Below are 23,887 nucleotides of genomic sequence, written 5' to 3'. Positions count from 1 at the left end.
GCAAGAAACTGATGCATTAAAAAATGTCATTTTTTAAATAAGAAACTTAGATAGGGAAGAGACTTAGGGGAAAAGACAAGCTCCTTGTTTTCCTGCTGCATTGCGGCTGCAGAGTCAGGAATCTCGGTGATGCTTTGCTGCCATAAATTAAGAGGCATCAGCTCAAATACACAGAGGCAATAAGAAAAGGGAAAAAAAGCGAGAGCTCCTACAGCTCTGAGTGGCACAGTCCTCCTGGGCTGAGCCTTACAAAAGCTGCATGACAGAACAAAACCCAGGACCGAGGAGCTGAGGAGGGCTGCAGGAACAGGAGCAGAATTCAAACCACCTTGGCAAACGGGACAGGCAGTCTGCAACCCACTGTGTGAAACCCAGCCCAAACCAGCAGCAGGTTCCTCGCTTCGCAGGGAAACCAGAGCACAGCTCCACAGCGAGATGCTCCCGGGTAGGCAGAGGGGTGCAGGGATGGGTTGGGCTCGGAGCAGATCACAGCCCCCAGGAGCCAGCTCCAGAAGACATCCATCTCCTCCCGAAGCTGCGTAAAGGCAGCGCTGCACACAACACCCGGGTGCTGGTATTCAGCTCTGCTTGATGCTGGCGTGGTCTCAGCCAGGTACCGCACCAGGGCCTGGGCACCACGGTTTGAGACAGGCAGGCACGGAAAGAGTCCGGCTGAACCAGATCAATAGGAAAATCATGACACGTGGGAAGAAGCAAAAGATCGGGTTTGCTTCCTGAATAAACAGGGAGCTGGGAGGGGGGAGCAGCCCCCTGCTGCCAGGAGCTAAGAGGCTTTTCTGGAGAGCGGGGATTTGCTTCTCTCCATGGCTACCAAAGGAAGGATGAGGAGCTTAGTCTGCAGCACCGACAGATAATTCAGCTGGGAATTGGGGGAAACTCTTGAGTGACAGTAATGAAACCCTAGGAGCAGGGATGTTGTGGAGCATCCTTTGCTGGCGGCTGTGAGGAGCAGCTCTCAGATCAGCCGGGTGCTGCCGGCGAGTGCAGCTCCTGCAGCCACATGGCCATGGTTTGGCTGCCCGGTGTGACACCGTGCACGGTGTGCCCCCAGCTCTCTGAGATACATCACAGCGTGAAATCCCCTCCGGGAGATCCGAGTCAGAAGCCGTGGGACAGAAGCAAGCATGAGGACAATGCACCTAGCAGGAAAAAATGAATGAATAAATAGGCTACGGATAAAACCCTCCTTTCGGTTCTGGTTCCAGGCTGTCTACGAGGCACCGAGAGCCTGAATCAGCCTGCCACTGAGTAGGAAGGACAGAAATAATCCAAAAAAGACAGTTCTAGGCAGGCATAGGAAGTGTTTAGGAAGCACGTCCCGTGCCAGCTTTCCCTGGGGTTGCAGAGGATGGAGCCCTGCTCCCCCAGCAGCCCCTCCAGCCTGACCTTCTGCACCACAAACCTCCAGCAGATCCCTCGCTAAGCCCCATGGATGCCCGCAGAGCACCTCACTGACGTGGTGGTGTGAGATTAGGTAGGATTCCTGCTCTGGATGAATCTCGACAAGTTTACTTACAAAGCAGTTTCCTCCAGGATAGGTTACTGAGCAATGGGGTAAGGTTACAACACTGGAGAGATCCTGGACTGGGAGCAGCAGGGAAATAAACAAAGATGCTCGGATCGCAGGCTTTAGGGTAAAACCTGAGCAAGACCCCAGCCAGGATGGTCCAGTGACAAAACCCACGAATGCCTGAGTGTTTCTGCAGGAGGCTGGACAGGACACAGCTCGGAGAAGGAGCACAGCTGGGCTAGGTGTGAGCCACACTCACGGCTCTGGCTCAGGTCCTTGTGCACAACCAGGGGCAAGCCACCAAGTGCTGTGGGTGCACCCTCGAAACTGGTGTAAGCTAGCCCAAAATCCCACCGTCACTGCACAACGGGCAGCTCCTCGGCTGCTCCCCACCACCACTTCCCAGCTGTGGGATCAACAGCAATAAAAGCGATTCCTTCTTGGTCTGACAACAAGCACAGCTGGTGGGAAATGGTAAAGGTTGCCGAAGGGCTGCCCTCCTCACCAGCATAACCCCGCTGCAGAGCTCCTCAGCTGGAACCAGGCCTCAGCGGCAGAGCTCCTGGGTGAGTTTTTCACCCAGAAGGTTTTGCATGGCCCCAAGCTTTGCAACTCTTTGGATTTAGCGGCTCAGAACCCAGAGCTGCTCGCACCTCAGCCCGTTCCCAGTGTTCCCAGTGCTGCCGCTGGCCTGGGGCTGGAGAGCTGGACACAAACACGAGGCACCATGGAGGGGACGAGTCCTTGTGATGTGCCCACCCAGACACAAGGAGATTCAATCTTTCTTCCCAGTCCCACACCGCTGGCCAGCGCGGGTTCACTCCCAAACCCTAGGGCAGGGCCGGGCACTGCTGAGGGCCGCAGCGGCTCCAGCTCAGCCTGAGGAACGTCCCCGGCTTTGGTGCCATCGTCTGGGAGGAGGGAGAGCTGCCGGGGTGTTCAGGGGCTGTCAGGGAAAGGCAGAGCCAGGAACACTGCTTCTCACAGGCCCCTGCTGTGCTCATCGCCCCCCACCCTGCCTTTTGGCCTGATTTGGGTGGATTTCAGCCTTTTGGTTGCTGTGCCCATCAGTAGCAAGCAGCACGCTCCTCTTCCAGGCTGCTTCTCTAGAGATGCTCCACGGGAACCCTGTGGGCCAGGGAAGGCCCCGATCCCTCACAGCCTCGGGGCAGGACGAGGTCTCAGCCCCTCACTTCGGCTATGGGAGGACAAGAGGACAGCAAGCGCTGCCCAGCTGGCTGTGGGGTGCTGGGGCTGAAGGGACAGGGCCTCAAACAACCACCTCTGAAGGGACAGGGCCCCAAACAACCACCTCTGAAGGGACAGGGCCCCAAACAACCACCTCTGAAGGGACAGGGCCTCAAACAACCATCTCTGAAGGGACAGGGCCTCAAACAACCATCTCTGCTCAGGGTTTCCCACTGACCACATCGGGCAGGCCGCACTCAGCACGTAACCACCTTCAGCCCCGAGCTCCCCCCGTTCTTCCCCAGTTGCCCCCAGTCTGGGTCTCCAGCACCTAAACCCTTCCTTTTTCCCTCTGTAGCTCAGGGCTATTTCCTAGCGAGCAGCAGCACCTTGCTGCGAGGTGGGGAGGTGTTACAGAGGGAGCTGGCTGTTTCGTGTTGCTTTAGCCCAGCTGCAGCAGAGGGGATGGAAACCAATCTCAGAAAGGAACCGAGCAAAACCAACTCCACTTAAGCATTGACAGGCTATTGCCCTGGCTAGTGACAGCATTTAGGAGATTAAGGAAACAGCAACAGGAAAACCTAACTGGCATTGAAAGAACTAATGGTGCTCACAGGAACAACACAGATGGCAGGAGATGGCACAAAGGGCAAGCAGACCGCAGACAGGGCAGTGGTGGAGGACAAATTGCGTTCGGGAGGGAGCTGGTGTTTTCCCTCAGAACAGGGCTATTGGCATTCAGTGCGACTCCTCTCCTGCACTCCAGCACCTCTCCGACTGCCTCTCTGTCTAGCAGGAGGAACGAGCCCTCTTCACTCTTCCCCCAGGAGACCAGAAGAGGTAGGAGTGCTGATTTCAACAGCACTCATGTTTAGGAGTGCCTGGGAGACAGCAGCAACAGCAAACTACAAGAACAGGGCAAGTCGAGGCTGCAGGGTCCTGCGGGAGCTGTTCTTGCTTGCCCAGGAACACCTTAATGGTGTGGTACCCAGCTCCAACCCCAAATCTCACCTTGAGATGCCTGAGGAGTGAAGGCTGGGGTGGCTGCAGAGGGCACAGCCAGCACCAGGTCTCACATCACTCAGCAGCCCTGGCAGCACTCTGCAGTTGGGAGAGCGAAGAGTGGGAGCCAGGAGCAGCACTACTTCAGCACTCACCGAATTCCCTGCTCCATCCAACAGGTGAGGTTAGCACGCTCTGCAAGATGGGTTCTGCTTCCCTATCAGCCCCTGCAAATTCTGAGCTTTCAACAACTCCCTCAGAAGAGGATTTTTTTCCCCTCTTGGAGGGGAGACCCTGTCCCCTCAGTATCTTTTTGGTGAGATTTCTTGGGAGGCACATCTGCCAGGAGTGGTGCTTATGACCTACCAGTCTTCCTCTGGAAGCAAAGAGACACTTCCCAGGATATTTGCATCAGAAGCAGTGCAGGCAGCAGGGCCAGGGAGGTGCTCGTCCCCCTGCTGAGGCCGCCCCTCGAGTGCTGGGTTCAGCTTTGGGCCCCTCACTCCCAGAAGGACATTGAGGCCCTGGAGCCTCTGCCCACAGGGAACCAGGGCCAGGAGCAGAGGGAACGGCCTCGAGTTGTGCCAGGGGAGGCTCAGGTTGGCAATGAGGAGACATTTCTGCTCAGCAAGAGCGGTCAGGCCTTGGGACGGGTTGCCCAGGGAGGTGGGGGAGTCCCCGTCCCTGGGGGTGTTCAAGGAGAGGTTGGACGTGGTGCTTGGGGACAGGGCTTGGTGGTGACATTGGTGGGAGGGTTGGAGCAGATCAGTCACAGAATCACAGAACGTTAGGGATTGGAAGGGACCTTGTAAGATCCCTTGAAAGAAAATCATCCTCGTGGCTCTGCGCTGGACTCTCAAGCAGCTCCCTGTCCTTGAACTGAGGGGCCCAGAACTGGACACAATATTCCAGATGTGGTCTCACCACGGCAGAGCAGAGGGGGAGAACCTCTCTAGACCTACTAACCACAGCCCTGCTGAAACACCCCAGGATGCCATCAGCCTTCTTGGCCACAAGGGCACAGTGCTGGCTCACGATCATCCCACTTGACAATCTTGATCCCGCAAGATGATCATGAAGGTCTTTCCCAACCTTAATTATTCTATGATTTTCAGTGGTGCCTTATAAGAGGTTCCTCTTATGTCATCTGAAAGCAGAAGAAATAGGGCAAGTGCTAGAAAAACAAGACACGAGAGTTCAAGCCTTACCTCTAGGTAAGCCTTACCTCTGGCACAGTTACAAACCTGCCCTGTGAACTCAGCCTACCTGCCCTGCACATTACTAAGACACAGACGTGTTAGAACAGGTCCAGAGGAGAGCCACAAAGCTGATGAGGTCTGGAGCACCTCTCCTGTAAAGAAAGGCTGAGAGAGCTGGGGGTCTTCAGCCTAAAGAGAAGGCTCCGAGGTGACCTCATTGCAGTTTTTCAGTACTTAAAGGGGGCTCATAAAAAAGATGGAGAGCAACTAATTAAAACCATTCCCCTAGTCCTGTAAACTAAAACAAGGGGAGATTTAGATTAGATGTTAGGAGGAAATTCTTCACTTAGAGGGTGGTGAGGCACTGCCACAGGTTGCCCAGAGAAGCTGTGGATGCACCATCCCTGGAGGTGTTCAGGGCCAGGTTGGATGAGGCCCTGGGCAGCCTGATGTGGTGGGAGGTGTCCCTGCCCATGGCAGGGGGGTTGGAACTGGATGGTCCCTTCCAACCCGAGCCCTTCTATGATTCCATGACTATTTCAGACCCTTACCTGTGTTTACCTTACGGCCAGATCTGCAAAGTGACACAGACACACGGATGCCCTACTCAGTTCAGCAGTGCTGCCCCAGCAAACAGGATTCTGTTCACATGCCTCGAATCACCCAACAGCCTGCAGGCGGTTCTGTTCGAGGAACTGTGGGCAGTAAATGCTGGGCTCACAAACAAGGCTCAAGTCTCCAGCTGCTACAGTTCACTTTTAATAAAAAAAATATGTTCCCAAGATACCACTGTTCATTCCTCTGACATTCCACATTTTATTGAGTTTGGCTGGATTAAAGGGTTAGTTGTATGGTACATGAATTCAATAAATATTTAAGAACTGGGTGATGAAGCCCCATCGCATTAGAGCAGGGGATTAAGTACACAGAGAAATAAAAACGCATTTCCGAAAGTTTGAACAACTAGCTGGGGTGGACAAATGCAACTCTTCAAAAAAAAGATGGTGTGTGCACTTGGACAACACAGAATTCTATGACCAGTAAACCGAATGATAAATTAGAGAGGGTTTTTAACACAGAACAGAGCACACTGAGGCAGTTCTGCCATTTGCTGGTCGGAGACAAAAAGGAGGATTTAACACGAGAGCAATGCCCATCCTGTCAGGATGGGTGGAGGAAATGAAGTCTCCAGGTGGTAAGGCACCCACCACCATTCTGCACCTTCAAAAATATTTTTGGAAAGGGAAGAGGAAGGCACAAGGAGTGCAAGAAACGGTGGGAGAAGGGCCTGGCAGTTGTGAACACACCATCTGTATAAGCCTAACGTAAATTGCTCCTTTGCCATGGCAGCCTGCAGAGCAGTCTTATCACAGCAAAGGAGACCATAACAGTCAGGTCCACTTCTTTCTCTGAAGACACAAGTGAGAGACTTTAGTAAAGGAAATCTATTATCTGAAGACAGACCTTTAAGGTAAGTGGCATTAGAACTTTCCCCATCTGTTCAGGAAGCGTCCTGCCTATAGGGTTCAACGTAAGACCATGCAAGAGCACTTAAGTTTCCTGTAAGCCCAGCTACAAAAGCAATATACAAACTTCTTATGCATTCTATCCATGCACCAACCTGTGCACCAACCCCCAATTCTAGGATGGGGAAGCTACAATACACTACAGTGATCCCCCCCCTCTTGCCACAGCTCCAGCAAGCCCCTACGTGCGGACGTTACACTAGATGCACCTATCTTAGAAGGAATCACACCAGGAATGGCTTTGCTGGCACTGCAGGGCTGATCTGTTAGGAGCCACACATCATGCACTCATCCCGGTTCTCCAGGGAGCACACCATGGCTGCTTTGTTCCTTTCCTTCTCTTCCTCTTCCTTGGAGGCCTTCTCCCGCTCCCTGAGCTTCTCTTTGTTCAGCGTGAACTGGATGGGGTTAGCAGCTGGCTTTGTCCTTAGGTAGTACATGCCAGTCTTCAGACCCTGCAGAGCAAGAACGTGAATGTAAGAGATGGAATGGGCTGGCACGCAACACAGCCAACCTCTGAGCTGCTGGACCTGACCTTCCTCGGCCACACCGCTGTGCTGGCCTCCCAGCGATGTCTGGTAGACAATTAGTGGGAGCAGTGCCACAGGCATCTGCAGCTTTATTGCCCAGAGAGATATTCCACCAGTAACACCGGATTCTTGGAAGGAGATGGCCGTTAACCCTTCTAAGAATCAGCAAGACCAACTTTTCATGAAAAGAACTTATCAAGCCATATTTGCTATCTGTTCCGAACAAGCCCCCCACCCTGCCCCTCTCCGGTACCTGCTTCCACCCATAGAAATGCATGCTGGTCAGCTTGCCGTAGTTGGGTTCTGCAATGTGAATGTTGAGAGACTGGCTCTGATCAATGAAAGCTCCTCTGTCTGCTGCCATCTTGAGGATAGTTTTCTGGGAGATCTCCCACACCGTCTTATAGAGTTGCTTCAGGTCATCAGGAATCTCAGATATATTCTAAAAGAAACAGGAAGAGTTTTCCAATGTAGTGTCACCAGTGACTGCCCAAATGGTCACATTATACAAAATCTTCATGAATTGCTGATTTCACCAGACTAGGACTCAGGCTTCTTGCACCTGAACTCCATCACTGAACCCAAATATCCTGCATCTGAAAGCACCCAAGCATAAGGAAACAGTGCTAGCTCTAACAGGATGGTTGATTCTGGGGAATTCAAGGGGAAATAAATGTTTCCAGATAGGACATTAATGTTTTGTCCTAAATAGTTGTGAGGTCTTACAAAAAGCAATCCAGCAGCTAGTACCCTCCACACTTCCTGACAAGTAGGACATGCTTTTTTTTTTTAGCATGCATGACTCCAAGCACAACAGTCACAGCAGCATTTCAAACAGCAGAGCATAAATGCTTCATTCCACACAGGATCTTCCACACACACCTTCCAGATCTGGATGTCATACACTTGGCTTGTCTCAAGCCAACTCCCTGCTACATAATTACCCCTTCACAATCTGTACGACAAATGGGAATCCAAACATTTGCAGAATCTGCATGAAGTAAAGCAGCCCAACTCTGTACTTGTCCTCGTAGTAATTAGTAGCATATTTCCCTTGGAATTCCCTTTTATATGGGCAGGCTCCAGCAGGAACAAATTACCACTGAGATCAGACACATTCCCTCATATTGCTAGCAGAAATGCTCCCAACTATAGCTTTTATTCCCCATGTTAGCTGAGTCACTCATATAGAGCAGACCACTGTGTGGAAATCAGCCCTCAGACAGGCAGGAATCCCGGTGCCGTTCTCCTAGCTTCACATACATACCTGGATAGAGCCATTGTGGGCGATGATTTGGTTTTTCATCTCCTCATTCCACAGGCCTCTCTCTGTGAGATCTTTCAACAAGTGCGGATTCACCACCTGTAAAGAGCAAAGGCCAAAGAACAAAAGCACTGATATATTCTGATTAGGCACACGCCCTGCCTTGCAGCACAGAAATCCACACCAACATTCATGTTTTTCAATAGATAAATAAGACCTTGTTCCAGACTGACAAACTTTCACTCTTCAGTTAGCACTGAGGTATGCATGCAAACAGCCTGACTAGTTAAAGTAACAGGTAACAAACGTGAGAAGCTGCTGGCCACTGCTGACAACAGAGGGCTGTCTGCAATGCTTGGCTGACCCCAGGACGGAGCTAAACCAGTAAGGCAGCAATGGGAAAAGCTTCTGGACATTACAGATGTGAAAGGAGAGTGTATGGAACTCCCCTGCGTGAGGAACAGCAGAAGATATGAAAATGAGAGGTCTTGGCTTGCGAGGGCTACTGACCACAACCTGAATTACTGAATTACTAAATAAGGGTGTAAAAATCAGCAAGACTGGGATCAGAAGGGCAAAGAACAAAATATGTGCAGGCTGTTTATTTGGGAGGAAAATATCAAACTTTTGCTTGCTGGAACTGTTTGGGGGTACCTGTCCAGCAGCCCTGCACCTGACCCACACAGCAGAGCAGGATAATAAACCTGTTGTTCTGACCACACGGGCCTGATTTGATCCTGCTGTCAGGAGGAAATGGAGTGCTTTGATGAGGGGACACCCCAGGGGGACAGACCAGACCACCCTAACAGTTATGTGTTGCCTCTGTCCCACCTAGAGCTCTTTGTTAACTCCAGCCTCCAGAACTCTAGTTGTTTCATACTCTTTCATACATGACAGATAGCGCTGCATCTGTACAGCTTTCACGTAACCTCTTCACAGATCTGCTCAGTGCTTTACACACAGCTGTTTCCTCAGAACTGCACAAAGCAGCACCGTGGTCTCAGCTACTCTTCCCAGAGCATGCATGTATCTTCATTAATTTCACTAATCATTAGCAAATTATTCCTGCAGGCAATGTCAAGGTCTTACAGAGTGTTGTGTTTTGTTTATTTTTCCAGAGAAGAGTAGCACTTCTCTACAATTTTGCATATTCCCTGGCAGTAAAAAACACTGGTTAGATGTTTTCCTTAACAATTCTAGCCTTCAACATAAACATCCAACTGAATTAAGTAATCAAGTGCGCAGCATCCATCTTGTCTTTCCAGACGGTGAAAGTTATCAGAAGTAAGACCACAGAAAAGCTCTCTGCCACACCTGCTTCAAGTGCTTACCTGAAACTCTCCTGAAAGGACTCTGCGCGTGTAGATGTTACTGGTGTAGGGCTCAATGGATTCGTTATTGCCCAAGATCTGAGCAGTAGAAGCAGTTGGCATGGGAGAAATGAGAAGGCTGTTTCTGACACCATACCTAGCAACGATAGTCAAGAGGTGAAAAGTTTCAACCAAGTGAGACAAGACAGAAAAAGCCCAAGAATAATAGTTTAGAGACTGTCTGCACAGAGCTAAGAGAGCCAAAGAAGGAACTCTCAGCTCACACATACAGAAATCTTACCTTCCTGAGGTAACCTGAAAAATCTTACTAGCTGCAGTAAAAAACAGAAGTTCCACTAAGCTTGCAATGTGGGTCACTACAGAAGCTTAACTCAAGTCTTAGCTATTTTCATCTTTAACCAGGCTTTTCCAAATTATTTAGTCATGGGAAAGGGTGCATAGAAAAAAATCTGTCAGGCACACAACTCTGCAGTGCTCAGGCGAAAACAAAACAAGCAGCCCATAAAAAGCCTTCCCATACGCAAGACAGCAGACAGATTTACTACATTTGAAAACTAAACCCATGTAAACTGAATAAATTCATTACAGTGACTTCACACTTCAACAGTTGCTGTCTTCAGGACATTCAAGGCTCAGCTGCTTTGCCCTGTCAGCTGAGGAAACAGCTTCCAAGCCTGGCTGACTCTGTCTCACCACTACATTTGTTTAACTGGAACACAAACCATTCGGCTGATGCATCCAAGATGAAACAAGAGCTCAGCTAAAACAGAGTCTATGGGATAGACTCACTTCGGCATGTAAGAATAAAAAGCAAGCAAAAAAAAAAAAACAACAAAAAAGATTTGAAGAAAGATCTACTGATGGGGAAAAATAAAAGAAAACACAGGGCCATTTTTCTATGTGACCTCTTTTGTTTTCAAATCAGTCATAACATATCAAATGCAATTTACATTTAATAAAGCTGTGCAAGAATACTCACTTAGCAATCTTCTCCTTTAAAGCCTTCCAGTCCCAAAGATCAGACGGGGTGACATTCCACATGTCATACTGAAGAATCTGAAGAACACAAGAGTGGTACAAATTAGATAGGGTGCTCTTTTCTCCAGATTTTTTTTATAAATCACATTACAAATCAACCTGTTACTCCTGTTAACTATCCACTGCAGTTGAGCCTCAGCCAAGCTCCTGTACCATAATCTTACAAACACTCAATGTTTTAATCATGCTAAAGGGGCCAGCCAGTACAAGCTGAATCTTCCTTTTATTGTTCTCTGCACCTCAGTTTAAATTATATATTTCTTAACGCACTTAAAAAGCCAAACGATGGAAGGAACTCTAGCATCCTTTGCATTGATGCAATATTATCAGCATATATTATTATCATAATGTGTTTCAATCATACTTCTCCTGTATCAATGACCAGGCACAACCACTTTACTTGCTTTTCACAGATCTGTCCCTGACACAAGACAGTTCCTGGTACTTACTCCTTTGCTGACAGGAGAACCCTCGTATGTTTCATACGGTCCTTGCTCCTCGGCAAGCTCACAGCTGGCTTCCAAAGCACCGTAATAAATGGTCTCAAAAATCTGCTGGTTCAAGCGCTGGGCCTCCGGACTTTCAAAGGGGTATCTCATCAGAATGAAAGCATCTGCCAAACCCTGCACACCAATGCCAATGGGACGATGGCGTCTGTTGGAGCGTTCAGCCTGCAAAAAGAATAACTGCTTGAGCAGCGCTACACAGAATCATAGAATAAGTTAAACTGGAAAGGACCTCTGGAAGGAAATTAGACCATCTACCTCTGACTTAATTTGTATTCTGCTGCAACATCCCAGCTTCCAGCTCTGCCCCATTTCCCACTGTTAGCTATTTTGTAGGGCACAAATTTAAGGACCAACATTAAGTGTTTCAAGTGATCACTAATTCTAATTGCTCAACTTGACACACAAAGGGAAGCATGATTTAGAAATGAACACTTCTTGAAAAACAAGCCCACAAAGTCTTTTGAACTCGAGCATTCTAATTGTACATGCTTGAAAAAACTAATCCTCATTAGGTTTGGCCTCAAACTTTGAGTATTTGCTTATTTCCTCCTCTGCTGCTTGCCTTGTGGCTTTGTTGCAATGCAAAGAACGTTGCTCCCATTCCCCGTCCACAATTCCCAACGCTCTCTCCACTTTCTTTCCAGAAAAATGCGTGTACACGCTACCAAAAATACTCAAAGCCAACATTTCAAGATTGAGTTACACCTTCTTGGTGTCTTTCCAGGATCATTCCCTCTGCTCTGCTTTCCACTCTGTGTCTAGTGCTGTTCTGTGCTTTATGGAAATCCACTCATATGAAAAGAAATCCAACCTCCAAACCATCTCAAGGGGAGGATTCTTCTACAACTGCTTCGCTAGGGAAGTGCTCCAGGTTGAAACATAAGAAGCCACTAATAACAGGTCACATCTGCAAACGGTTAGTCAACAGAACTCCCAACAACTAGCCTAAACAGGTTTACAAAACCCCTCACTGATTCCTTCTGCACAAGACTGAACTGGGATTGCTAGAGAACAACAGGCCCTTTGTCACCAGCCTCGTGGCACACCTTCAGCACAGCACTCACCTCTGGCACAGGGTAGTAGTTGATATCAATGATTTTGTTCAGGTTTCGGACAATAACTTTAGTGACTTCAGCTAGCTTCTTGAAATCATACGTATGCTCTGAAGTGACATACATATTCAGGGCTATAGAGGCCAAGTTACAAACTGCAACCTGTGGAAAAAAGCACAGTAAAAACTGTCATGCCAGCCAACACCTCATGCAAAATACACTCTCTCAATCCCAGAGCATGCTCTCTATCCAAACTATACAGAAACAAAGAACCAAGCAAGCTACAAGAATGGAAAAATACGCTCCTCGTTTCTATGCTTTTTTACAAGCTGAAAAAAGGATAACAACAATCGAAAAAGATTTAGTAGATATCAATACCACCATAAAAATTCAGTTCTCTGTCCTGGTCAGTCCTGCTGCCTGTAAGCTTCCCTTCCAGAACTCAGGCCTTACCACTTCTTGTGGTATCAAAATCAGCAACTGATCTCCATTAGACCCAGAATATATTACGGCATTATTTTCATTATTTTTTAACACTCACATTATTTCCAGACCCAGGAGAACTGAAACAAGTTGGCTAAGGTTTCTTGTGCAGCACAGACAGGCAAGATGGCTCCGTCTCCTCTAGAATACTCAGGATTTTATGAGTATGTCAAGGAGCGTAAGCTAAAGAACCACTACTGGCTCAGGCAGCAGAAACTTATTCTTTCAGTTTTAATAGAGCTTTTTTGCACTCAAAATGTGCCATGCTGTATTAGCACTAACACATTTCTATGTTCTTTCTTCACCTTTGTTGTCAATGCTGAAATCCAAACATAGTACATCTGCAGAGCACCCAGATGAGACAGGGAACTCAAGGGAGAATTATGACTGAACTGCAAGTCTGGAGCTCAGAGAGGTACAGTTTTACTAAACCTTCAGCATAAAAGATGCTTATATCAGCTTCCTAGAAGCCAAAGAGCTCACTTCTCTATCAAGGTGCCAGAGTTTTGCTTTGATGGGTATCTTCTTTTATACCAAGTCCTCCACAGGACTTGGAATGGAAGGGAAAACACCACACACAGACTTCGTAGAAGTGCTGTAAGCACTCAAGTCAGAAAATCCTCAATTTTCTTAGCCACCTGTTCCCTTCCCCAGCTAAAAGTGAGACATATTCTAAAAAGCTGTGCAGGCACAGTCACACCTTTCCTAAATGCTGCAAGTTCCTCGTCTCCACTCACCTCATCTTTGCTGGTATACTCCACTATTTCTGTACACAGATTGCTGCATTTGATGGTCCCCAAATTCTGCTGATTGCTCTTCCGGTTGCAAGAGTCCTTGTACAGCATGTACGGTGTGCCAGTCTCTGTCTGGGATTCGATGATGGCGTACCAGAGCTGCTGGGCCTTCACCACTCTGCGGACACGGCCTTGCTTCTCGTAACTGCAACAGGGCACATGTTGCTTATCAACCCCCACTCTCCAAAAACTGGAATGAATCGTTCTTAACACCAGGCTCCCAGGAGGGCAAGGCCCCATTCATGTCTGAACTGTGTGAATTCATTTTTAAAGGAAACAGAAAGCGTTCACTACAGCACCCTACACAACTAGCTCAAAAGAAAGCCACCAACTGCTTTCTGCAGGAATCATTGCAGAATTTTCCTCTAAAATAACCTTTCATGCATAGTTCTATGTTAAGCAGTTTGCAGTTTGAAGCAAACAGTAACCAGACATCCCAGTCTTTGTCCATTTGTCAACCTGATAATTCAATGCAGTGATCACTTAGAAGCCAACACCACAAACCTGTGCCGTGGCTCCCATAGACCGCATGAGGGCAGTTCCCTAAATGGATGACTGCCACTTTTCTTACCTCTCATAGAGTTTCTCAAATTCCTCTCCCCACACCTCATCTAGGCCAGGACACTCATTTGGACACATTAAGGACCAGTCCTGTAAGAAGGAAAAAATACTCAGAGAAAATCTGCTATTTAACTTTTAATTAACACATCCAACTTTAGCAGCAGATCCTGCTGTAAACAGAAACACAAAAAAACTCACAGTTCCTATCCTTAAAAAGTAGGAACCAACTCTTCCAGCAGACAGGGAAGGTGTTTGAGTAGTATGATTTATTTAAAAATCAGTTATATGAATATTTATGATCAAACTGCTTTTTTAATTCTGAAATGAGTAATTATTAAATATAACCCATTTTCAAGCAGTCACACGAAGATCAATTTACTGAAAAGATTTTGATGCTTTCAGCGTACTCCAGACTAAAAATCCAGCATACTGGTATATCAGGCATGGGCTGCAAGATTAAACTGTGAAGCAAAGCATGATAGAAGGCAAGTTCCTCTGCTGCTAGGAAGCCAGCTCCACAGCACTTGCAAACTCCACACTTCTCCATTAACAGACCTCTCCCACACCAATCAAGCTTCTTACCTGGTTGGTTTCAACTCTCTTCATGAAGAGATCAGGAATCCAGAGAGCAAAGAAAAGGTCTCTGGCACGCTGCTCTTCTTTCCCAGTGTTCTTCTTTAAGTCAAGAAACTCAAAGATGTCCAGGTGCCAAGGCTCCAGGTAGATGGCAAAAGCTCCAGGTCTCTGATACATAAAGTATAGTCAGGATCAGAACAAATGGCCCTTGAAAATACTCCCCACAGTGCTGCTGACTGAACAAAATGCCCTGAACTAACTAGAACTTAGTTTTATAGTCTTGTTAAGGTAATTGCAATATCCTTTTTTACATTACTCTTGCTCTCACTTACTGGAACTAGGTCATGCTACTAGCTCCAGATTCTTAATAAAAACAATCCCACACTAAAAATACCTTCTGTGTCAACAGGAGCTTGACAAGTCTTAGATTTACGTATTGAGTCATGCCCCCACTGACCTCTGGACTATCTGAATATAAAGAATACAGAACAAAAATCTTTCTACAGTCTTACACCTTAATTCAATACAGGGCATACAAGAGTGACTGATACCCACTGCAAGAGGCAGAACTAACGTGTACACATCACACAGCAGACAGACACCATACAGCAGATGTATACCTACACAATAAAATGCATGGTGAATGGAGAACACCAGACTAGAAACAAGGGAAAAGAATCCTGTTTGTAATTACACGTCACCTACCACCACATTGATGCTACTGGTTCAATCTTTCACAGATGTGGTCTCCTTCTGACCTGGGTCAACCCCCTCACCCCACAGAATCACAGAATCACAGATTTTAATCACAATTTAAGGCTAAGCCAATACCTTGTTACCGCCTTGGTCCACGTAGCGAGCAGTGTTGTTGTAGACCCTCAGCATTGGAACGAGTCCATTAGAATTTCCATTTGTCTGCACAGGCACAGGAAAATTGTTGTTATTGAAAAGCAACTGCCCGAGAGCTGGGCCTGCATTTCTGTACGGCTCTGTATTTTGGTGGTCAGACAAACTCATCCTGAAAGCGAGCACCTGACCACCTCAATCAGGGCTTTGGTAGCACCACCATCCTCCCCCACACTCCTCTCTTTCCTTGAAGTAAAAAATGCACCATCTGAACTTAATTCCTCCACATAATGCAATCTAAAGGCTCGCAGAGGTTACATACATGGTGACAAAAAGGAATAAATAAATAAACACATGCGTCCACAGATCATCTTAAGCGGTTAAACTTACGAAAAGGAAGAGGGCCAATGCATTAGCCTGTAGGCATTTTCCTAGGCTGCTGATATATAAATAAGTTGGAATTGCCTGATAAGCACTGGAATGAGATCTGATCCACTTTTTGGAAGGACTTGTATTAGGAAACTAAGGAAAACCAACCTTCTCATTTCAGGGCATACTGAAAGGAAGGACTACAGAGCTGGACTAACTGCTGTGCTACACTGACAGCAGTGCTGGTAGAAGCCGTGCTGATCTGGCAACTAAGTACAGCCCTCTCCTGAACCCAGAAGGTTAATCTCTGCTGGGTACGCCGCCTGCACACTCACCCCAGCAATGTAGCTGCCCGTGGCTCGGATACAGCTCACAGCAAGGCCAATCCCACCAGCAGACTTTGAGATCAGTGCACACTGCTTGAGAGTGTCATAGATTCCCTCAATGCTGTCATCCTTCATGCACAGCAGGAAGCAACTAGTGAAAACAAATAGCTTTAGCATAAAAAGATTAAAAAAATAAAAAAATCACTAAGTATTTTACCAGGGCTGCAGAAAAACAATGGCAAACACTGCGTATTTAACATGCTATGCCAAGCAAAAAAAAATGAAGCAAAACTGTAGACTGCATAGTGGAATAAAGGATAGTTTTAGAAAACATCACAAACAGTAGTTGTATTACTGACACCTCTGGTGTCAAAGCAAAGCGTTTTTAAAATCAGATCTGCTTCATAACAGAAACACTTGCTACTTTTAGCATATTTTAAAAAAACAATTACCAGGAGTCATTTTTTAATCAACAAAAGACTATGTATGTAAGCAACTCTGAAATAGAAGACAGCCACTTCCATTAGCTTGAGAAGCTAATGACACATTTGTTTTTTCCCCAAAGACTACACTAGAGATCAAGTTAAATTTGACAACAGCTTCTCAAAACTTCATAGAACAATCACAGAAACACAGCTACTAGATTCAGAAGTTGTGACAGCACTTCATTTGGACAGATCCAATCACCAGAACCTCATCTTCCTCCCGTTCTGCATTGAGCATGCTTGAAAGCCGCAGGTACCTGGACAGCTGAGGCCGGTTGGTGCCCGCGTTGAACAACGTGGGTGAGGCGTGGGTAAACCACCTCTCAGACAGAAGATTGTAAGTTTCGATTGCGGCATCGATATCATTTTTGTGGATTCCCACCGACACCCTCATCAACATATGTTGAGGACGCTCGGCGACTAGACACGAAAAAGTAAAAGGAAGAAAAGAATGTCAATGTGATGTTTATAATTAGTACAGAGAGAAGTAGAGCCTGTGGTAATAAGATACAATGTACAATGGGCCACTTAAGAGCCAGAGTTTTCGTAGACTCACAGAATAGTTCAGGTTGAAAGGAAGCTCAGGAAGCCTCTAGTACAATCTTCTGCTCAAAGAGAGTCAGCTAAGAGGATTGGACCAGTTTGCTCAGGACTTTATCCAGTTGGGTCTTGAAAAACTCTAGGACTGGGACTGGATAACCCCTCTCAACAACCTGATCCAACGCTCAGCCAGTACTCAACGGTTTTGCTGGACTGCTCTATGAGGTAGCCTATCTGCCTCCCCAGCCCTTGCTCTGAGCCATGGCCTTGACTTTTAAATAATACTTTAAGTTGACAGAGACGGTTCTTACCTTTTGAGTTGATTTTCAGCAAGTAGGAGCGTTCTAAAGTCTTTAAAAAGAGAGAGTGCATGTTAGCAGTCATACAAATTTCAATTTAAAAAATGCTGTTAATACAGAAAGCTCCAACCTCAACCATCTTCTTGCTCCTTACCCCAGCTTTCAACAGAGGCACCAAGCCTGCACTCAACTCTTCATCTTGTTAATGACAAAGGATGTTAAGTGACTAATAACCAAAACCAGAAGTCCAGTATATGATTCTAACACTGAGGACTCTGCTTTGGATTATGGAGTGGATTATGTAGCATGGAGCAGCAAGGTTCAACACCACCTTTCAATCCACAGTGAACTGAGGCTAGACAGCAAGGGAGAGCTTGTTCTCCACAACGCCACCTCTCCGTGTCATTAATTATACTATGATAATGATTTCTAGACAACCTGTATCACAATCTGCTGTGCCGGGTGATGAACACACCAAATGCCACATATGGTAAGCCCCTACAGTTTGAGCAGATGCCTTTTAAGCTTGTGCCTGATGAATTACAGCAGTAATTACATGAGGGAATGTCAGGCATTGATATACAGCAGCACACACACACACCCCTTCAAGGTCCCTCCTCTCCACCCTGCCTATGCTGCTTCAGCAGCTGCTCTGCACTACACACCTGAGTTGTTTGCTCATTGCAGCCTGCTTCCCCCACACCTGACAGTATCAAACCACGCGCTGATGGAAGAATCTCCTGGACATAATTCTACACAAAGATCACCAGTTCTTCTAGAACTTCATTAAGGCCAATGAACTATCAGGTACCCAGTGCTATGGAGAAGCCAAATACCCTCCAGCTAACCCTACAGAAAGCCCATCGCAGCGTGCCCTAAAACAACTGGGCAACTAGGGGAGCAGGAGGAGCAGATGGTGGGGGCATAGTAGACTGGACGGGTTGTGGGGGAGATGTTCCAGCAGCATGGAAGAAGACAAACACGTGGGCTGACACACTGAGAACTGCTACACAAAACAATGGCAAAAAACAAAAATGCCTTTTTTGGGTTATTAAGAATTAGATTATTTCCTTGAGGAACGGCATGAGCTGGGAAGCTTCCAACGACATTCAGCTGCAAATAACTTGGAGCCCAACAGTTAAAATATTACAGCAGCCAAGGGAACAGAGCACAGCCAAGAAGAAAGTACATGATTCATGAAGTCAGGCAACAGCTTTGTGCAGGTACTTCGTTTTCACCAACCCACTAATGCCCAAGCTACTTCCAGTGCCCTTCGTGTTCAAATCTAATGATTTTGCAAGGATTCCCATCCCTCCCAAGAGACCCAGCTTCAGAACAACTAAGACTGCTGCTTTGGTGTTATCATGAATAATGTCTTTTACCTTAAAACCAAAATAGTTGTAGGAGAAGTCTCTGTCATAGATAATAGCAGAATTCAGGCGCTGAGGGGAAATAAAGAGAAAAAATTAATTTACACTCGGATTGTGGGGGCTTCACATTCAGATATAATGCTGATATTGGTATTTCTGGCCTCAAAAATGTAGTGAAACAGATTGTTCAGACAGATCGTCGTGAATAAAACAGGGAAGAACACTGAGGCTGAAACAACAAATGCAGTGCTAACAATTTTTTTCCAAGTACAGTGAACAATTGTTGGCAACATTTTACTGAAGTCGTTAACTAAGCACCAAGAAACACAAGATATAATCAAAATGAGAATGCGACTTCCCCATAAGAACACAAGCCTGGAACAACATGAAATCAGACACCAAACCTCTTCTCTCCCTTCTGTGCATACAAAACAGATTGCCACAGTGAAAAGCCCTTTTCCCCAAATTAATTAATTATGCTGTTCGTGACTATGAGGGCATTTAAGAAAATGTCCTTACATGAAGGAAATTCCTACACCTTCTTTTATACTCTCCAGAAGAGAGCAGTTATCAGCTGTACCCATTTCTGTATTGGCTTTTTGTCCTAAAACAAATGGCTTACTTAAGAAAAAAAAATCATCTTAACTAGTTCACTGAATTTTCAAAACTGGAGAAATGTTACATACATCTTTGTTGGCCAGAACTATGTCTAGTGTTTCTTTAGAGATCATTGGTGAGTGCTTCCCATTGTGAGGGTTTACGTAGTTGTAGAGGTCATCCATCACATCTACAAGAGAAACAGGTTTAGAAGGAAGTACATCCACAGATATATATATATAGATATATATAATTTGTCATTTGTTTTCAAAGATTTAACAGGCAGGACTACCCATCCACAAAAATAACCCCTTCCAGCTCTACACAGATACAACTTTTCTTCTGCGTGTTCAATGATATTACCAAGCTGCTAACACACTTGCCTTACAACGTTTTTTTTATAGAATTTGTAATTGCAATAAATGAGAAAGACAGTGGGTACATCCTAATTTCGATCAGTTACATTTTTAATCAATCTATTTATAGGGAAATAAATCATCAATCTATTTAAGTGAAATCTATTTTTCGCAAAAGAGGCAATTTCACTTTCCTAGTGACACATAAAACTCATGGTTTCCATCTCCATGGCATTTTTAGTTAGCCCGGGTACTTAGTACCTTCTGCTTAAGAAAGATTTCCATATTTATATCCTCTAAAACTCCTACTCCCTTTCTGACTAATTGCTATCGAAATGCCCCCAAACAGACTTACCACTGAATACTTTCTTAGTTTCTTTGTGCAGATTGGACACTGCAATCCTTGCTGCCAGGATAGCGTAATCGGGGTGCTTGGTGGTCAGGGTTGCAGCCGTTTCAGCAGCCAGCGTGTCCAGTTCCACTGTCGTGACACCACTGTACAGCCCCTGAATCACCTTCATGGTGATCTGGGCCTAGAAAGGAAAATCATGCAGATCAGCTACCTGTTGTTAAAAAAAATCCTGGTATCTCAGCCATTTAGGGTATAAGACAAGCTCCACTACAAGCAGTACCTTTTACATTGTTTAATTTTAAAAAGGCAAATTAAAACACTAAATTCTTTCAGTGAAGTACTGACACCCAAAATTTTAAACCAAGTGATACTGGGGCAGGAGGGAGGTCAGGGAAAGAGCAAAGAAAGAAGAAACCATTAATCTAGAATCATTAAAAAGTTTTTTCTCTGCAGACACTTTCTTAAAGGCTAAAAAAAAGCAGCAGCAAAACTCAGGAAAAAAAAAAAAGTCAGTTTAAAAGGTTACTTGCTTGGAAGTTTTAAAACTACAAATAAAGCTTGACTTTAAATGCCTGATGAGACATTTAAGTGTCTATATTTAAAACAACTTTGCAACAAGAGAAAAAAAAAAATCAACCCTGGAAGGGATACACTGCCTTTTGCTTCATGACTTAACCTAGTCCTCATCTACCAGTCATTTCCCGGGAAAAGACTTTTGCATCTGCCATCTCAAAAGCAGTTATTGCTTTTCTATCAAGTATTAGCACTGCTCACTACAAGAAATATTCTATACTGCAGAACAGAGGGCAGATCTAAGGAGGTGACTGCTACACACATTTGAAACACCAACGGCCTCACAAAACCAGGATGTGTAATTTTCAAACTTTACTCTCTGAAAGGAAGCACTTCACATTAAGGATTTTTATTGCTGGCTTGTAAAGCATCTGGAACAGGAAGATCCACATCCAAAAGGAGAAACGCAGTTCTGGGAAGAAAGATCTTACTACTGCCAGATGAATAAAAATACCGTGCTCCATGTAAAATAAGATTCACCACTAAGACCGGGGTATTTGAAGTCAGGGGGCCTGAGAATCTTGCTTGTGTCCTCATCATAACCAACTTAAGTCGTTGAGATCCAGGCAGCGTACTTTGTGCACTACACTTTTTGGTACAGAACGAATGTCAAATATTTCACAGTTGCAACTTAAGACACAAAAACCGATTGGTGCATCTCAGAGAAGAGCCCAGGTTGGCAACTCCAAATGAACAGGCTAGTTCTGCACATCTACGCGAAAATCTCACAGACATCCACGGATCCGTGAGGGAGTGATCCTCTGCACAGGCTGTGAGCAGAAATGCTCACGTAGGTGCAATCAACATGCACCCAAAGTCCCATGGAGCTCAAAAAAAGGGGGGGGGGGTTATTAGAATGACATGGGAGTTCTGACAGAAAGGGCGCCTTGTTTTAAGAGGATCAAGATCTACTTTCCATATAGTCTTGCTCAAGCTTTACAGATTGAACTTGTGAGCTACCTACCCTAACATCTGAGTTGGAGCAACAAACAGTTTTTAAGAACTAAAAGCTCCATCCCTTCAGCATTGTTTGAGGCATCTACCCACAGCAGCTTACAGCAGGTAAAGCAGAGACTTTCCCCTACTCCACTCTCAGATTTTACACCCACAAAGCAACAGACGCAAAACACAAACAGTTAGAAGAAGTGTGTTACGAATCCATTAGCCAACGGCTCCTGCGCAGGCGGCCACATTTGGCTTTTGCCAAGGGGAATAACCCGACAACATCTGCTCCCAGCTGCAGAGACCACCAGCAGGGGCAGGCCCAGGGACAGACTCACGGGATCCACAAAGTCGGCGTTCAGCCCGTAGCACAGCTTCTGGATGCGCGACGTGATCTTGTCAAACATGACGCGCTCCTGGCGCCCATCTGGTGGGGGAAGAGGTTACAGAGACATCAGACCCCGCTGCCAGGGGGGCACGGGTTAAGCACAGGGCCCCCCCCAGGAGGAGCCAACCCCCCTGGGGTGCCCTCCAGGTGGGAACCACTGCGCACAACCCACCCCGGCTCCCTGTTAGGGCCCAAAGGGAAGGCTGGCCAGCTCCCCCCCTCCCTGCTGCCCACAGCCTGTGGTGGGCGCTGCGCCCCTCGCTGTGAGCAGGGCCAGGAGGGGGGCACAGGGGGGTCGCAGCCCCTCAAGGACACCCCACAGCACGACACCCCCCCCCCGGCACCACCCTCTGCAGAGACCAGACCCCGATTTCCAGTGCCACCCCACAAAGCCGGGGCACCGAGCTGGGGGTCCCCAGCCCCAAGCTGAGGCCGAGCCCCCCTCAGATCCCCCCCCGCGCCCCCCGCCCCGTGAGGCGCAGGCAGCCCCCAGCCCAGGGGGGGTCCCCAGCACCGCGCCCCGCAGCCCGGGGGGCTCCCCCCGAGCGGGGAAGAAGCCGGGGGCCCCCCGGGAAGGGGCTGAGCCCCCCCCCCCCCCCCCGAGGCGCGGGGCCGCCCCCGGCCCCTCACCGCGCTTGACGACGTGCATGGCGGCTCCAACGGCTGCGGGGCCGCGCTCTGTCTGCGCGCCTCCCGCTCCCGCCAAGCGCGCTGGCCCCGCCGCGCCGCCGTAGCGCCCCGCCCCCGCCGCCTGAAGCCGCGCGCCGCCATCTTAGATCCGGGCACCGTCGATTTTTGCCTCCTTTTTCCCCCCCCTCGCCGCAGGCTCGGGGCTGCCTCCCCCCCGCGCCGCTCCCTCCCCGCCTCGCCCCCTCCCCGTGCCCGCCTTCCCAGCCCGGCCCGGGCAGCACCGCCCGCCCGGCGGGGGCTGCCGGTTTGCCCGCTTCCAACATGGCGGCGGCAGCCCGGGCGGGAAAGGGGCCGCGCGAGGGCGCGAAGTACGGGGCCCGCCAAGGGCCGAAACACCTCGATTCGCGATTCGTGTCACGGCATAGCAGCGATAATGACGCGAAATAGTATTTAATAGCATTTAGTATTTAATAATATTTAGTATTTAATAATATTTAATACTCGTGATGTTCTCCAGAGGAGAGGGGGGCCCGCAGCTCCGCTCCTCGGGCAGGTTCGCTCCTCATGGCGCCCGCCCAGCCCTGCGCTGAGGGGGCTCCCCCCGTCCCCACACACAGCCCCGGGGCACACCGCACCCCCTCACAGAGTCACGGTCACAGAATGGCCGCGGTTGGCAGGGAGCTCTGGAGATCGCCCAGCCCAGCCCCCTGCCAGGCAGGGTCACCCAGAGCACATTGCACAGGATGGCAGCCAGGGGGGGGGCTGAGTATCTGCAGAGCAGGAGCCACCACAGCCTCCCTGGGCAGCCCGTCCCAGGGCTCCGTCACCCTCAGAGTAAAGAAGTGCTCCTTATGCTGAGCCAGAACCTCCTGTGCTTCAGTTTGTGCCCCTGCCTCTCGTCCTGTTGCTGGGCACAGCTGAAAAGAGACCAGCTCCATGCTCTCAACACCCTCCCCTCAGATATTTATACACATTGATGAGGTCTCCCCTCAGTCTTCTCTTCTCCAGGCTAAACATGCCCAGCTCTTCCAGCCTGTGTTCATACAACAAGTAAAGGTGACACAGCCAGGGGCAGAACAAAGGGCATGTCATGGCAGAAAGGCCCTCCAGGATCTCAAAAAGCCCGTGGCTGTCCTTAAAACACCAGGAGTGACAGCCTCGGTGAGGCGGCACCTTCCCCATGCTGTGTGAGGGACAGCAACCACCATCTGCAGAAATGTTTCCTCACAG

The 23,887-nt window shown here is 47.8% G+C and overlaps 1 protein-coding gene across 1 annotated transcript; it reads right to left on the bottom strand.

Moving 5' to 3' along the window:
- Positions 1-5,712: 5,712 nt before the first annotated feature.
- RRM1 (ribonucleotide reductase catalytic subunit M1) lies at positions 5,713-22,817 on the bottom strand. Its single transcript, XM_038178656.2, has 19 exons — positions 22,658-22,817; positions 21,978-22,066; positions 20,128-20,305; positions 19,506-19,606; positions 18,832-18,891; positions 17,462-17,501; positions 16,868-17,030; positions 16,135-16,276; positions 15,416-15,499; positions 14,591-14,752; positions 14,019-14,098; positions 13,391-13,592; positions 12,183-12,332; positions 11,059-11,280; positions 10,551-10,627; positions 9,572-9,707; positions 8,244-8,339; positions 7,230-7,418; positions 5,713-6,901 (listed from the first exon to the last, which is right to left on the bottom strand). Exons 1-19 carry the CDS (start codon positions 22,674-22,676, stop codon positions 6,713-6,715), a joined length of 2,379 nt encoding a protein of 792 aa, XP_038034584.1. The 5' UTR covers positions 22,677-22,817; the 3' UTR covers positions 5,713-6,712.
- Between the last annotated feature and the right edge of the window lie 1,070 nt (positions 22,818-23,887).

The sequence above is a fragment of the Anas platyrhynchos genome, chromosome 1 (assembly GCF_047663525.1).
Source record: "Anas platyrhynchos isolate ZD024472 breed Pekin duck chromosome 1, IASCAAS_PekinDuck_T2T, whole genome shotgun sequence".
In the NCBI taxonomy this organism is placed as follows: Eukaryota; Metazoa; Chordata; class Aves; order Anseriformes; family Anatidae; genus Anas; species Anas platyrhynchos.
The sequence above is the reverse complement of the archived record's forward strand: the minus strand, read 5'-3'. Positions and strand labels throughout refer to the sequence as shown.